The sequence below is a fragment of the Ananas comosus genome, linkage group 1 (genome assembly GCF_001540865.1).
Source record: "Ananas comosus cultivar F153 linkage group 1, ASM154086v1, whole genome shotgun sequence".
Classification (NCBI taxonomy): Eukaryota; Viridiplantae; Streptophyta; class Magnoliopsida; order Poales; family Bromeliaceae; genus Ananas; species Ananas comosus.
In genome coordinates, this window is record NC_033621.1 from 13,520,035 (window position 1) to 13,536,261 (window position 16,227).

General features: G+C 37.6%; 1 protein-coding gene across 1 annotated transcript; it reads left to right on the forward strand.

Moving 5' to 3' along the window:
- On the forward strand, positions 8,695–16,227 carry LOC109715331 (auxin response factor 8-like). The gene is made up of 3 exons (XM_020240330.1): positions 8,695–8,821; positions 8,968–9,935; positions 14,271–16,227. The coding sequence occupies exons 1-3, from the start codon at positions 8,695–8,697 to the stop codon at positions 14,862–14,864; spliced, it is 1,689 nt and encodes a 562-aa protein (XP_020095919.1). The 3' UTR covers positions 14,865–16,227.

A 16,227-nucleotide genomic window follows, 5' to 3' on the forward strand; every position in this document is an offset into this window, starting at 1 on the left:
TAGTAGGAAAAAATCCTGCTGCAAGCTAAAACTGGCAAGTAAAATACGGGTGAACTACCTGAAATAATACTAAAGCTTTTAAAGGCTTTAAATAAAAGATCTACAAAGTTTATGAGATCTAGTATAAATTGCCTCACCTAGCAGTTAAGCCTTCGAGGTAGTAATTTTTGTTGAATACTCATACTCCCGAGGTTATGAGTATTATCATATCATCGGTACCGGATATATATATATATATATGATATAAATATATATATATATATCTAAAATTAAATTAAACCCGATAATAACAACCGGGTATTTTATTTGGGTTGTTCATGTTGGCATGTTAACTCGGGTTGAGATTTAAATGTATTGTGTGAGAGAGAAAATCTGAAAGTGACAACGTGTATTGGAATTTTGTACTATTGTAAGTTTAAGAGTTTAAGGATTAAAAAAAGGGAGAGAAAGAGAGAGAGAGACTGGGAGTGGGCCAGTCCGTCAGTGGGATCGAGTGTAAAAAACGTTAATAAAACATAAAACTTGATAACCTGTACAACGTAGTTTAACGTCCATTACAAGATATTTTTAATTTGATAACTAATATATTACAGCTCTTAAAGTTAGCCGAGCAAATCTCGAGCTCGAGCCGAGCTGAGCTTTAATCCGAGCGAGCTCGAGCCGAGCTTAATTAAAGTTCGGCTCGAACTCGGATCTAAATCCGAGCTTTAATTAAAGTTCGGCTTAAACTCGGCTGTATTCGAGCGAGCTCGAGCCGAGCAAAGGTGGGGATGGTTAGTGATCATTTATGAGGTTGTTTATTCTGATATATTATTCCGTTTGCTCTCCTTTTGAACATTGGTACGTAAGAGTCTTAAGGAAATATCTTACTAGTTGAGGTCTATGCGTGAAATTGTAACTCAACCACGAGTGAGAGTTCAAGTTTATCTTGAGGGAGGAGATGTACAGAAAAAAGATAGTCTGTCCCAACTTTTAGAAGTAATTCGTTGAGTAGTAGTCTAAGAAGTTTAAGTGACTTTAGTCCTTTTCTGTTCTTATAATTTTTGTCCATTATTAATTCTGTTTCTATCCGGTGTAGCATCATGTTGTAATATTATATAGAAACCTACTATACCAGAGTTCTTAGTTATATGTTTTTTCGTCTTTATTAGTTGAGTTCTGGTTGCATGGTGTTTCCGCGTCCGTTTGGTTCCTCTTATACATCAAACGTATTCTTTATATTTTAAACCACTTTTATTTAATATTCTTATACACTATTATTTTTCTATATCTTATTGGCCTTTTCATATTCTCGAGAACTACCGGACTGTCAAATGTACAGGTATAAATTGTCGTTATAAGATGCATGCCTTATTAGTTATAAGTTTTGTTCAGTCGTTTCAAATGTGTATTTTGAAACTAAAAGTCCAATAACCGGTTTGGTGGTCCTAGGATCACAATTCCTTACTCCAAATCTAACCCCCTCATAATCCAAGTTCAGGATTAACCCAATAAAGTTCCTTCAACACGTTACAGATTCGAGAGTTAAGAGTTTTTTATTATTTAATTTAATTTATTAATTTTTATTTCTACAAGTTCTTTCACTAATCGATTAGTATTTTAACAGCACGTTTGGGATGAATATAGGTGCATGTTATGTATTATCATCCGTGGACTATGGGTATTATACTACAGGTGTGTCATACGTTTACTCGAGATGTGCTCCGTTAATCCGTTGGTATAAACGTACACGATTACGACCGTGGTGAAAGAGCTTTTCACTGTTCTCTATAAAAGAGCTTTTCACTGTTCTTTAAAGATCCCAAAGTGTGGTAACCGGGATTCTATATGTAGGTTCTACAAAAGAACTTTAACCTACGGTATCTCTTTTATGATTAGTGTATGTATAATATATTACCAGATCAAACGACATTTATAATGAGTTAGTAGTAGTAGTAGTAGTATATATATGGGTGCCATCGATTTTAGAAATTCAGTCGTAACTCTTTAAAAGTTCTTGATGAATTATTGCATCTATAGTGGAACTAATCTTTATATCAAAGATGAAAACAAAGTAAAAACCAAGTTTGATACTACGTTTTTCAACAGGTAAGTTAATCTCACTCATCAAATATGGATTGGATTTTAAGTAAAGGTAAAAGTGGACAAACCATCTTGAACAAAAACTCTACAAAATAGTAAATCTATTAAACTCGACGTCTCTATTTAAAATTTTTGTTTGTTTGTTTAGCTTCTTGGTCTTTAAAGAAAAATCTATTAGAACAATTGATACGGAGTTACTGAACTGTATACGATCCTTTGAATCGATTTGTTGTCCGGCTAATGAAGAGTGGCACTTTGAACTGGAGTGAAGTGTTACCTTATGGGATTTATACTTTTCTTAGTTATATTTATCGTTAGGAGGTTTTGTAAATATTTATCAACAGGTAGTAATGTTCGTCTGTACCTTTCTCGTATTTAAGGTTTATATGGAAATTCGTTTAATAAACGGAAATCTTTTGTTATAGTACCCCTTTCCTTTCCGTAGTGTGTTCGAATTGGGACAAGAACCTGACATTAGAATGAAGGTTTTTGGTACCGAGTAGATAGGATCAAGAGCCTACCCTTTGGGATCACGAAGAACCGACAAAATACAAGAAGTTTCGTACTCATGTCGAATTGTTCTTGACTCCGGATAGATAGAGGTTATGGACGTATTGAGTAAATTTACAGGAGAGCGGAGGAAAAACGTTTTCATACGTAACTGTTGCAGCTGTTCTTCTTGGTACTATTAAGTCTCAGGAGACTTATTTGCGTATGTGTGTTCAGACGTTCCGTAGTTCAAAATTGTAAAACCGTACGTTCTACTATGATAATAAACGTTGAGTCAGGTCGTGATGTGTAATAAAAAACGTGAAGTTTGAACGTAGTTTAGGTGCGATGGAGTGGTAGTTTGAAGGGATGCTGAGAGTGGAAATTAATTGGGGGAAGTGTTACGTTCTCTTAACGTTAGTTCTTCGAATTGTCTGCCTCCCTTTTTCCTCTTTATCTATTTGTTACATAGTATTTTATTTATATTACATTTCTTTGATTCGTGGAGTTTGTTTCTAGTAACGTCCATTTTGCACAACGGCCGTGGTTTCTGACTAGCAGGAAAAGAAGTAGTAGTGAAAGCGACAGGGGGTGTAGCAGTAGGCAGTGTGTGTAGTGTTTCCCGAATAACAACGAGGATAGGTTACGGAAAAAGACCGTTTTGAGGGACTGTTTCAATGCGTTGTTTTAGTGTTTACTTTGGAGATGTTTCCGTAGCTCGAAGGAGTCTAGTTCTTGTCTGCGATGGCGAGTCCAACGAAGTTCCCGCTTCCCCGTCGTCTTTTCGCTCGTGGGTCGACTCAGAGATACCTCAAGTCGAGGCTCTCCTCTCGCAGCTCTCAGGTCACGCCTAGCCCCAGCCGTCTTCGATGGTTCCCACTCAAGAACGCCGTGCCGTCGAGGTTAAGTTGCTTTGGGGACGTTCTTTTCCCTTGTTTTTTTTTTTTTCTTAGATACCTGATTGACGATAAGAACTTACATTCTTTCTATTTCTCTAGTCTTATCCTACTTTTATTTGTCTCTAACCAACTATGAGTGTATAAAGCCCTTAACAGATTTTTCTAAATTTCCTCCAACCCGCGGTTCCCTAATAAGTTTTCCTCTCTACCACTACTCGGCCCTTACCCTGGACGGTCCGGCCAAGGGGTCTCTTCCCTCTCATCTCCCAGCGCTGCCTTGCTCTTCGGCGTCGTTCCTGCTCCGACATTGCATACAACAGTCAAAACCGAGGTGGAAGTTAGGCAAGATCTAATTATCGATCTATCCCCTAATAAAAGACGGATATATTTAAATATGTTATATAGTATATTCATGTTCTATTATGTAATAGATTTCTACTTAAATAGTTTAGAAACACGTTATCATATGATTTTTAATTATACCGGAAGCGAAGGACTTTTTTTTTCTTTTCTTTTCTTTTCTTTGATTGTTTCTTTTTTTTTTGATTAACCAATTGAATATGATTCAGAAATTAACTAATAGACGAAGAGATTAGTTTATTTATATAATTAAACTAGTCTAATTAGATGAATTACTTCTTATTTCCCACGACCTCCAGGGGCAGGCCGCTGCCACTGCCGCGGTCGCGGTCGTCTCCACCGCCAAGCCCGATCTTCCTCTTCTTCTACCTCTCCACCCTCAGGCTGGACCCCTAGACGGACATCCCAACCCCCCCGCCAATATCTCGTATCAATCAAGTAAACCTAAGCCGTTTTTAAGTCATGCCCATATTAAGCCTATTTTAAGCAGAAGATTAAAAATTTAAGCAACTTTTTATGCCGATTTTTTCTCTAAGCGGTTAATAAGTCTATGCATTAAATATGCCTATCATATGCAAGTGGTTAATTTTTAAGCCCTAGTTTTTAAGCCGATAATTTAATTCAAAAAAAAGAGAGTTCTAAATACGATAATCGTTTTTTTCTTTTTCATTGATCTTACATTATCTTCTCTATTATTGGGAGAAATTAAGAGAGAGAGATATTTATATATCTATATATATTTTGAGTGGCTTTCCTACTTTCCCCTTTAATAATAAGTACATACGACATCTCTAATTTCTATTTTTTCTTCATTACTTAGAATTATTTACGTACAAGTGTTACTACGATGTAAAACATCAGTACCCCAACAATGAGCTTTGGTATGTCAGTCGTTAATTCTCTTCTACTTTATTTGCTTTCTCTCTCTCTTTGATTTCGTATTTTTAAGAACATTTCTTGGTGGGCTGCGCCTTCGCCTTCGCCTTCGCCTTCTCCGCTGCTCCTCCCAAGACTAAAGACTTCTCACTTCTTGGGCTAGAAGCTACACCGAGGCGCCCCTGAAGGCTACCGCAAGCCGCTCGCCGCTCGCCGCTCGCCGGCCTTCCCTTCTCCCCTTCCCCTTCCCTACGCCCGACCCCAGCCATCGTCTCTCCCGGCGTCCCCACTCTTCTTCAATCCCGTTTTGGAAAAACTAGCTGGCAACCCCACCCCCCTCACTAAAAAAAAAAAACCTGTTCCGCCTGCAAAGCCTTACCCCAAAAAAATCCCCAAAAAAAACGGTTTATCGGGGAACTGTTTAAAATAAACGTTTTTATCTGGGCAGATTTTAATAAACGTTTTTACCGGGATCGGGATGGTGCGGTCGCGGTGCAGTCGCGGTGTGCCCGTCCCGGCCGGTCCACAAATTCAACTTGTGCCACTAACCAAGTGACACAGATTTGTGCCACTTGATTAGTGGTACAAGTTATCTTTATCGGTCTTACAATAAAGATGACCTATGCCACTTGATTAATGGCACAGATTTGTGCCACTAACCAAATGGCACAGACCTGTGCCACTTGATTAATGGCACAAGTTATGTTTATCTCCGGCACCTTATCGGCGATATGCCGATTGATGGTCCCGGATCCTTCAATTCAAGATCGGAGTTATTAATCTTTATCTATGTAGTGAATAGAATTTTCTATCAAAAATTCAACAAATTCCGATTCTTTTACACCGTTAAACCAGCAATCATCCCATACCGGCCGTTAAAAATTGTCAAATTTGTGACCTCTTGATCGTAAGGTAAATAATGTCGAAAAATTATAAAATTTGATTTCTATAAGTTTTAAATGTTGTAAATAACGTTTAACGGTGTGGATCGTCGATTCGGAAGTTCTATCATCAAAAACAACTTATGAGTACAAGGGCGATCGTACTCATAATAGTATAGTAGCCGGACCCTATATATATAGCATTATGGAGTTGCATGGTTGAAGCTTCAAAAGAGATAGTATGGTCAAGGTTGGTGCTCTTCAACGGGTATGATGGTTGATGTGTCTTGAAGTCAATACTGAACCATACCAAATAGGAGATTGGTTATAATAGCGTGCACCTAGTGCACGGGTGCACGAAAAGAGTTATCTTCTTTATGAGTTTATAGCAGACGAGAGAGATAGAAGAGATTCAAAAAAAAAGGCTCGAGTTGTACCTACTCTATTGCTGAAGAGCAGTTAGGTGTAATCTTTTCATATTTAATAAATCTTGTTTTATCCGTATATTTTTTGTTCGATTATTTTCTCTTTTTTGTGATTGTATTTTCTCCTGCTGAAGAGACGGATTTATAGTAAAAATTTGATTTGACGCGTCCCAACAATCGGTACTAAATCAACAGCAGTCGATATCGCAGCTGGTTGCGGATTCTCAAAATCTAGTACCCGGCCGAGTACCGGATTTTCCAACAGTTATACTCCCTCCATCGATCAAGTTATTTTATGATTGGTGACTTCTTATTTCGGGTTTCGATTTAATCTCGGCTTGGAGACGATTTTGTTTGTGGATTCCTGTGCTTTTCGCTATATTTTCTTGTTGTGTGATCTCTGCATTGAGCAAAATATTTAAAATTTAAAATTTAAAATTTATATTTAGATTTTAAATTTTAAATTTTAAATTAAAAATTTTTCAAATTAGAACATTATATTTTAAATTAAAATATTTAAATTATTTTAAAATAAAATTTAGTAAAAAAAATATTATTTGCAACCAGTGAAATTTAGTTTGACCAATAGCTTTATAAAATAACCTTAAAAAAATCACTTTTCATGAAAAATTTTAATCAAATGCTCTATAATTTTTAATAAAAAATAATTTTCTCAATTAAAAATTAATTCTGCAAGAATTATTGTTTTCAAGATTTAGGTCAAATCGGGCCTCAACGCATAGAGACCAAGCCAATTGAAACCGAACTTCGAACTTCAATTTGTATTATGATGAATTTGAATCGTACAGGATTTCTTTACAAGGAAAAGGAAAAGAGAGGGAAAAGAGAGGGAAGAGAGAGGTGAGCCGAGAGTATATACACAGTAAGTATAAGATGACTACTGTATACGTACAAATATATATAGAGAGAGACTAGACTACACTAGTTCTAAAGCTTGCGAGGCCGCACGGAGACGCCGCCGCAAAGATCGAACAGGATACGGTCTCTGGTGACGGCGTCGGGCAGATCATCAAAATGCAGGTAGAAGCGATCCTGTCCCGATCGGCAGCCCAGTGCTGCGAGGCGATCGGCCATCCTGTTGCCCTCCCAGTGCGTGTGCTGGATGATGATCTCGCAAAAGCGGCAGCGGAGGGCGAGGCAGTCCTGCACGAGCTGTTTCATCCCCGGGGTGCGTTCTTGATACCCGCTGAGGAGGTGGACGGCCGAGGACGAGTTGCTCTCGAGTAATACGCGCAGGAAGCCGGCCTCGATCGCCTTCGTCAGCGCTGCTCGGATGGCCCAGAGCTCGGAGTTCTCAGTTTGTACTTTCACAAAAAAATATAAAAATATATATATTTCACAAAAAAATATAAAAATATATATATTTTTTTTACTTTTAATTTCAATTTACTTTCAATTTTTTTAGAGCCAATAAACATTATAAAACTTAGGTACTCCTTTAAATCCTCAGTAATATTGTAATTTTATATTATTGATACATTTACATATTTATGTAATATACTGTAGTATGTATAAAGTAATTAAAAATCTCTATATTATAAATACGCATTAATAATATTTAAAGACAAGATGCAAAAAAAAAAATTATGAAGTTTTGAAATTTTTTTTTTTTGGTTGACCAAGAAAGAGGTTTATATATCCATATATACTTTTTTGACCCTAGGAATAGGTTTATATGTCGAATCGAAACTATATTAGAAAACATATGTAGTTAGATTTTTTATAACTATTTTTATTATTTTAAATCCTCAAAGTTATTGTAATATCACATGAAATAGACTATTAGATAAAGTTCAGATTGAAGTAGATGAGCTAGATTTCAAGTAAAATTTACTTTTTTTTCATTATTTGTTCGTATAATGTGGAGCTGAATATTTTCTAATTCTGTTATTTGTTTAGAAAAAAAATATATGACATAAAAATAAGAAGTGTAAGAGATAAATAAATACTTTATTATTTTTTATATTTTTGTTGTAATTGATTTCTGCCTGGGCGAGTCTAAGCCAATTACAATATTTTGATTAATTTAAATCTTGATCACAAATAAAGTTACAGTAAATATTTACTATTGATTTTTTTTTTTTCGTGAGAATGATTTTAGTCCGAGGTAAAAGGACTGCGGAATGGTAGCAGAGGAAGAGTTTCGCAACAACTATTGTTCGTACCGGGTATCCTGATTCTCGTCTCAGGGAAAAACAAAAATGAGTTACTTTGGAAGTTTTCTAAAATGATACCTTAACTATTGTTTTGATTGGAACTTTTTAAAATTTTATTTCCCCCTTTAAAATTAGGTGATTTTAGTCAAATAAGTTATTTTTTTCAAATTTAATAATATTAATAATTATATTTTAGTAAATGAAAATTAAACTAATTAATCATCACTTGCTAAAATAAGATACTTAATTTAATTAAACTTTTTAACTGAATTAACTAAAAAAACTTAATTAAAAAAATTATAAATTTTAAAAATGTGTGAACAAAAAAGTGAAATGGCTTAATTTTAGAACTCCGTATAGCCGAGGGGGTCTTCGTACAATTTTGTTCCAATAAGAGCAACGATATTTTCGTACAATTTTACCCTCCTAAGGATATATAAAAAAAAAGGAACATTTGAATTTTAAAATGTTTATCGAGTAATTAAAATATCTTGGTTTGACAAAAATGCCCCTTTCGGAAACCGAGTGCTCATCCCGAGTTCGGTGCTCGAACTTTCTCTTCCTCGTCCTCTCCACTATAAATATATGGGAGATGTCTCCCGCCACTTTCCCCCTCGCCCGTCGACGGGATTGTCGGGGAAACCCTCGATTCTAGGGTTTCCCATTTCCCCACCCTTCTCCCTCCCACTCTCTCTGTCGTCATCAACGTTCAAACCCTAACCCTAATTCTAACTCGTCTCCTCCGATGGCGCCGCCGCGACTTTCGTCGATTCTGCAGCCCCCGAGCGCCGTGGACCCGCGCGTGTGGCGGGNTACTTCCCCGAGGGCCACGCCGAGCATGCATGGTACCCCCCGGACCTCTCCGCCGTCCTCGGCGGCGGCGGTGCCCCCTTCTTCCGCTGCCGCGTCGTCGGCGGTCGCCTCCTCGCGAACCGCCGCAGCGACGAGGTGTTCTCCGAGATCCGCCTCGATCCATCGCCCTCCGCCGCCCCGACGGAGGAGGCCGCCGCGGCGGCGTGGAGTGGCGGCGGTGAAGGCGATGACGGAGGCATGGCGTGGTTCGTGAAGATCCTGACCGAGAGCGACGCCAACTGCGGGGGAGGGTTCTCCGTCCCGAGGTCCTGCGCCGAGCACATCTTCCCCCCTCTCAACCTCGCCGCCGAACCCCCGGTGCAAACGCTCTCGATCTCCGACCTCCACGGCACGGCGTGGAAGTTCTGCCACATCTATCGCGGCACCCCGCGCCGCCACCTCCTCACCACCGGGTGGAGCAAATTCGCCGAGTCCAAGCGGCTCATCTCCGGCGACGCCATCATCTTCGTCAAGGACAAGTCCAACGGCGACCTCTTCGTCGGCTTTCGCCGCGCCCTCCGCCTCTTCGACGCCGACTCCCCCTTCCTCCCCTTCCTTGCCGAGATCGACCCCGAGGAGGACGAGAGGACGATAAGCGAGCTAGGGTTCTCCCGGTGTGTCAGGGGGAGGATCCCCTCCGCGAACGTGGTGGAGGCCGCGCGATCGGCGGATCTGGGCCGTCCGTTCGAGGTGCTGTACTACCCGAAGGCGGGGCTCCCGGAGTTCGTGGTGCCCGAGGCGGAGGTCGACGCCGCGATGAGGGTTCCATGGAAGGTGGGGATGAGGGTGACGTTGTCAGTGGAGGGCGAGGACTCGTCCACGATGCACAATGTTTTGGGAACCGTGGCGGAGGTCGCCAAACGAGGGGCAAAATCTCCATGGCGTATGCTTCAGGTAACAAATCTAATATTTTACTATTTTTTAATTACTCTGGACCTTTGGTTGCTTTTACTCGTTTCTTTGCTGGTTTTAGGGCAGGGTTTTGTGCTGCTTCTTTGTTGTGTAGCTTGTTCTTTTCTTCTTGTTGTAAGCTATTTGATTAATTTTTAGCTTTCTAGAAGATCTTCGGACATTAGCGGCTTGTTTGTAGTATGCATATCATACTATATACTATAGCTTATTAATATTTAAATTGCAGATTGAAAGAAATGATCTTGCTCTCGATGGTAAATAAAATTTTTTATTAAAATTTTATCTAATTTGCATTGTTCTACACTGTTGAATTTATAAACGTACCACATCGGCTATTAAAATAGTCAATTTTTAGGTCCTTTGATTACTTGGCAAATAATGTAGAAAAAATTATAAAATTTGATTTATAGTTAGTTTCAATAGCATATTTTATGTCTAACAGAGCTGATTATCGAATTGGATGTTTCATTATCAAAAATAACTCAAAAGCACGGAGGCCCAGTGTTTTCGAAAGCATGGTAGTTGTACTCTTTAATAAAGACGAAATGGAAAAATCAGTTTGGTACTAAAAATTTTCATGCTTTCCGGTTCTTTTATTTTTTATTTTTTAATGGGAAACTTTGATGTCTTTTAAAGGGTTTTTTCTGGGTTATAGCTAACAAAAAGATAATGTATTAAAATTTTGATCATTGGGTATTGGCGGCTTGTTGAGAAATTTTCAAAATTTTCAAAAGTAGTGGGAGTTTTGAGAATTCTTAGAAATCTCAAAACAAATAGTGGGCTCTTAGAGAATTTTAAAAATTGTATAAAAAAGCTAGTGAGGACGGTGTGAACAAATTCGAGGGGAGAGAAAGAGGTCGCCGAAAGAGGAGGGAAAATTAAGGTTGAATTACAAAAAAAAGAAAAAAAAATTCTGAGTCATTTTATCCTGTCTCAAACACCCTCTTGCTTAGAAAATTGTATTAAATTTACTCTTATATATATATATATTTATATGTATATATATGTATATATAGTAGGGCTACTATACTCTTATGAGTATAGAGCTCTTTGTACTCATAAGTTATTTTTTATGATGGAGAGATTCCAAGTCTACGATTCATACCGTTAAATATGATCTCTAGAGCATTTAAAGCTTCTAGAAAATAAATTTTGTAAGTTTCTGAAATTACAATAAAATCCATCAAGTCGGTATAAAATAAACGGTCAAAATCGAATTACGTCCTAATAATAGAGGATCGAATTCTTCAATTTATGATCGGAGTTATTGATCTCTATCTAGATAGTAAATAGAATTTTCTATCAAAAATTCAACTAATTTCGATTTTTTTACACCGTTGAACTTGCGAGCATCCCATACCGGCTGTTAAAAATTGTTAATTTTGAGATCTTTTGATCATAGGTTAAATGATGTCGAAAAATTATTAAATTTGATTTCTAGAAATTACAAATGCTTTAAATTAACTCTAAATTATATTTAACAATATGGATTGTCGATTCGGAAGCTTTATCATCGAAAACAACTTATGAGTACGAAGTCGATCGTACTTATAAGAGTATAGTAGCCGGACTCATCTATATATATAGAGAAAGAGAGAGAGTCCAGGTACAATGCTATCGATAGGATCAAACACTTGTGCTACTAAGTTTTCTGCTGTTAGATCTATCTTTTTGACTATTTTCACCTGTTAGATCATACTATTCAACCAACCACCCACTCAACCTTAGGGGACCACTATCATCCTAACCGCATATTGCTTCATCCAAGGGCTGAAAACTTAATAGCACCAATGACTTGGTGCTATTAATAGTATTCTAGCCTATATATATATAGAACTAGGCTACTATGCTATTAATAGCACCAAGTCATTGGTGCTACCAAGTTTTTGGCCATAAGATTAAGAGATGTATGGTTAGGATGATGTGGGCCCCCTAGGGTTGAGTGGGTGGTTGGTTGAATAGTATGATCTAACGGGTGAAAATGATCAAAAGGGTAGATCTAACGGCGGAAAACTTGGTAGCACTAAGTGCTTCGTGCTATTAATAGCATAGTAGCCGGACAATATNTATATATATATAATATTGTAGGAGTATTGGTCCAATCCAATGCATACATAATTAAGAATGTGACATATACGCTGCAAACCATGCGATTCAAAAGTTTTAATTCTATATTTTAGGCTCAATAGTTTATATCAAGCATTCTAACTCTTCTTTATTGGCTTATTATTTCACCCCTTTAGATATGTGAACTAGCTAACTGTCCTTGAATCCAATTCTCTACTCTCTAAGCCTAGCACCGAATACCAATAGCTCTTCTCCAACACGCCCTTTAGGCTTATTTTATAATTCACCACGAAATTACTCATCTACATCTAACCCACACCTCCTTGTCCTAAACCCTCGATCCTCAAATGTACCAGGGCCTTGAATATACCAAATCGCCGTATTTGTTGGTTATATGTCTTTCTTTGTATAGGGCATAAAAATATTTGTTTGGCCCATAAGGTTTTTTGGACTAATATGCAAAAGAGACATGAATATGAAAGTTGGTTCATGCACTAGGTCTACCAAACTATTTAAAGTATGAATAGAATGACTTTCATTGGACGGTGAAGTATGCTTGTGTTTCATGCATGCATGCATGAAACACATGTTGCCATGATTGTCAAAAAGCCTATATATAGGCTAATTAAGAAAAGTTGACAATTGAAGTTGCCTACTTCAATTGTGCAACTACATGCATGGCTATAAAAGGCTTCCAACTCCACAGATAAATGCATAAGAAGAAGCACAAACAACAAGCAATGAGTGAATTAAGTGAGGTATTAGGAGAAGCCTGGAAACTGAATTAGTAGTTTGTTGAGTTTTTTTTTTTTGTAACAAGGGAAGGGTGGTAGTAACCATAAGGCTCTTGTATTAGATTGAGAGAAACATAAAGGTGTGAGCTTGTATTTTTGTTTTCTTCATATAAAGGATACATCTCTCTTGCTCTCCCCGTGGACGTAGGGTACTTGCCGAACCACGTAAATCGTTGTCTCTTTTTCTGTGTATTTCTTTTCTATTATTTTTCACTATTTCTTTGTTCGTGTATTTTTGTTGATAGCACATGCAGGACGATCCTAAGTCCCAACAGTATTTCCCTCCACAAGCAGGTCATTTATAATAGCCAATTGAGTTGACTGAACTACATAGCTTAGAGTAGGGTAGGCTCAAGATCATCAAATCTACGACTTTGTTACCAATTCGTATATAAGCTGCCACCCAGCCTAAGGTTCAAGATCATCAAACCCAAGGGTGTGACATCTCTACTGTGATCTACTTAGGCATTTAGGTTTAAGCTTAAAAACCTATATCAACCCTTCAAACCTTGCTTATTCCTCCATGTGGGACTATTCTCACATCTAAGTTTCTGTTATCAAATAGGTCCAAAATTTTGATGATTGTTAAATTCTGATGCAAAAGCTCATGAGAATGAGTTGGTGGATGATGTTAGATATTTAATTAAGGAGAACCAGATAAATTGAATACATTGGACTAAATTGTCCATTGAACCGCCTCTTTCGGTAGCTTTTGGAAAAAGACTTTTTTATTTGATTTTACATTTTTATTTAAGTTGCGACTTAAATAGATGTTTGGATATAGAACCAACATACTATGCCAAATCATAGTAGTGAAATTTTGCTTATGAATTCGACAACCGTCCCAATTTTTTTGGTTTATTTGAGACAGTGGTATAGTGAAGGGTTGAGATTAATGCAATTTTCTATTGCGAGGGGTTTCAGACACAAAATGAAGTGCTAGGCTTCTTTTCTTTGTAATTATCGAAAGATGAAAGAAGCTGGCAAGAAGGATGAGAAACACAAAAATATGTACACCAGATCATAACTCTATTTTGTAACTATACTTTTATGTAATTTTTATTTCTTATATGCCCTTGTATCTACCTACAAACAGTCTACAAAAATCTTATGAATTGTCCAATGGTTAGGATTTATCTAATAACCGGATTAACATGAATCGGGCTATTCATCAATTCATAAAAACTCTTTGTAGTACTCTCCAGTAGAATAGCATTTTCTCTTGTTTTCGTAAATCTCGAAAAGCTCCCAATTTCTTATAATGCCTGTAGCACTTAAATTAGCAACTGCAATTCTGACTCACATACCTTTGGTTGAGACATTATTAATGAGACACCATTTGTTAATATTCTCTTCATACACCTTTGGACCATTTTTATCATATTTTCTTTTTTCAGATGTTTGAACTTTGAAGTCAAAGCTGTAAAATCTTAACATGCTGTTTTTCCCTTATCAGGTTACGTGGGATGAACCTGAAATTATGAAAAATCGGGGCTTGAATAAAGTGAGTCCTTGGCAAGTTGAAATAGTCTCCAGCACCCCTGCTCTACAAACACAATATTTTGAAACTCCTCGTCTAACGAAGTGGAAGGTGCTTGAGAAATCAGGTTCCCTGGGTGATGAGCAGAACTGGAGGGTGCTTGAGAATTCAGGGTTCCTCGGTGACGAGCAGAATAGCATTCTTAATCCTGAGTACAAAACTGTAACCTCTGCTGTACTCCAATCTCCTGAACATCCTGCTGGCATGCAGGGAGCCAGGCAAGATCTAATCTGTTTCCTACCCATAAAGAGAAATGAAGTAATCGGTAATAGCTCTTCTATTGATAGCACAACACAAGAAGTTGAAATTGTGCGCGGTGAAATGAACATTGCGAATATATCACATTCAAGCTCAATCCATCTGTGCCAGGAGGCCATGTTGAATGGTGGATCAGAGCCCACTAGTACTTCAGCTTTTAGTCAACTCAAGGGCGTTCGAACAATCGCGCTGTTTGGCCAGACGATCATAATAGAGCAGTCTCCTGCTGGTGGTGGTGCAGACAAGCAGTAACTCCACTTTTTTGAAGTTCAGCTAAGTTATTATTATTAGAGTTCCTATATTTGGATCATGCAATTTATATAGGTATTAGAGTGGTTGCTTGTGCTCGTTTATTGAAGCTTCATTTTGATACGGTCATGCATATGGTCTCGTAATTACAGACGACTTCTCAAAAGCTTATGTTGTGTTCTGTTGAGAAGTAGATAGCCTTAATGGCATGGAATCCTGATTTAGAGAAAATTGTTGGATTCCTTATTGCTTTTAGTGCCCTCAGGATTTTTGTTTGCCCTTATGTATGCTTGTTTTCCAAGATCTTTCTCTGTTTGGTATCATCATCTTGACTTTGATTCTTAAGGCTCTACTTTTATGTCGATCTATAGCAAGAGAAATAGAAAGTATAAAGTGCTTCATTTGTTAAAGGGTTTTTCTTTTATTTGTTTATCATGAATCTTATCATATTTGTCAGTTTATGGGCAGTTCGCCAATTTTCAATAAACAGGGTGCCTATAACATTAGGTGCCCAGACGGATACCATCTAATTTGGCTATGCCATCAAGATAGCCCTAATTCAACTCAATCCCTAGCTCAATTTTAACCGACCTGATTCAACTTGATCCTGATGTGCCTTGCATATGCAAATGCCTTTTCTTCTTTTTTCCCTTTTCGGTAATGTATGGCTTTTGCATACAAGTAGAAATTTCCTATCAGTGTACAGTGTTGGGTTTTTGTATCTCTTCTTACAGATTTATGTGAGCTTATGTATTCGTCTGATGCTAACTCGTACATTATTTGTCTTTAACCTGAGCTAAAGCCAGTTACTGATTTATGTACCAGCCATCTTATTGCTCTGTTTATTATTTAATGCTAAATATTAGCATATCACAATATGGGTATCTTATGTTGGTGATGCTACTTGAATTTTGAAGATGTGCTGCATGTTTGCATACAATAAGAAAATTTGAAATTGCTCTGGTAACATAATCTCAATAATCATCAAAGCTCTTAGCTAAATGTCTTCTGCTGTTTGACTTCTTTAGTCATGGTACAAAGAATTAACTTGGTCCCTATTTGGTTATAAGGCTCATGTACAGCACAAATTGACACACTCTTTCTCTATTCAGGTGGCTTTTGACGAGCACGGCATGAAGGCTTCTTTCTCCTAGCTTTCCACTCATCCCAAATTTAGCTTGTTTGGTAGTATTCTTCTAACTCTGTTACCCTTGGTAGCTTGTGGTTCTTGAATAGCTTGTTTGCGGTGAACATGGTTGTTGACTTTGGTTTTTAGCTTCCGTTGATGCATTCTTTGTTCATAATTCGTATGGGTACATTCTTTGTTTGTAATTCATATGCTTGCGAGTTTATTTCACTTCCTATA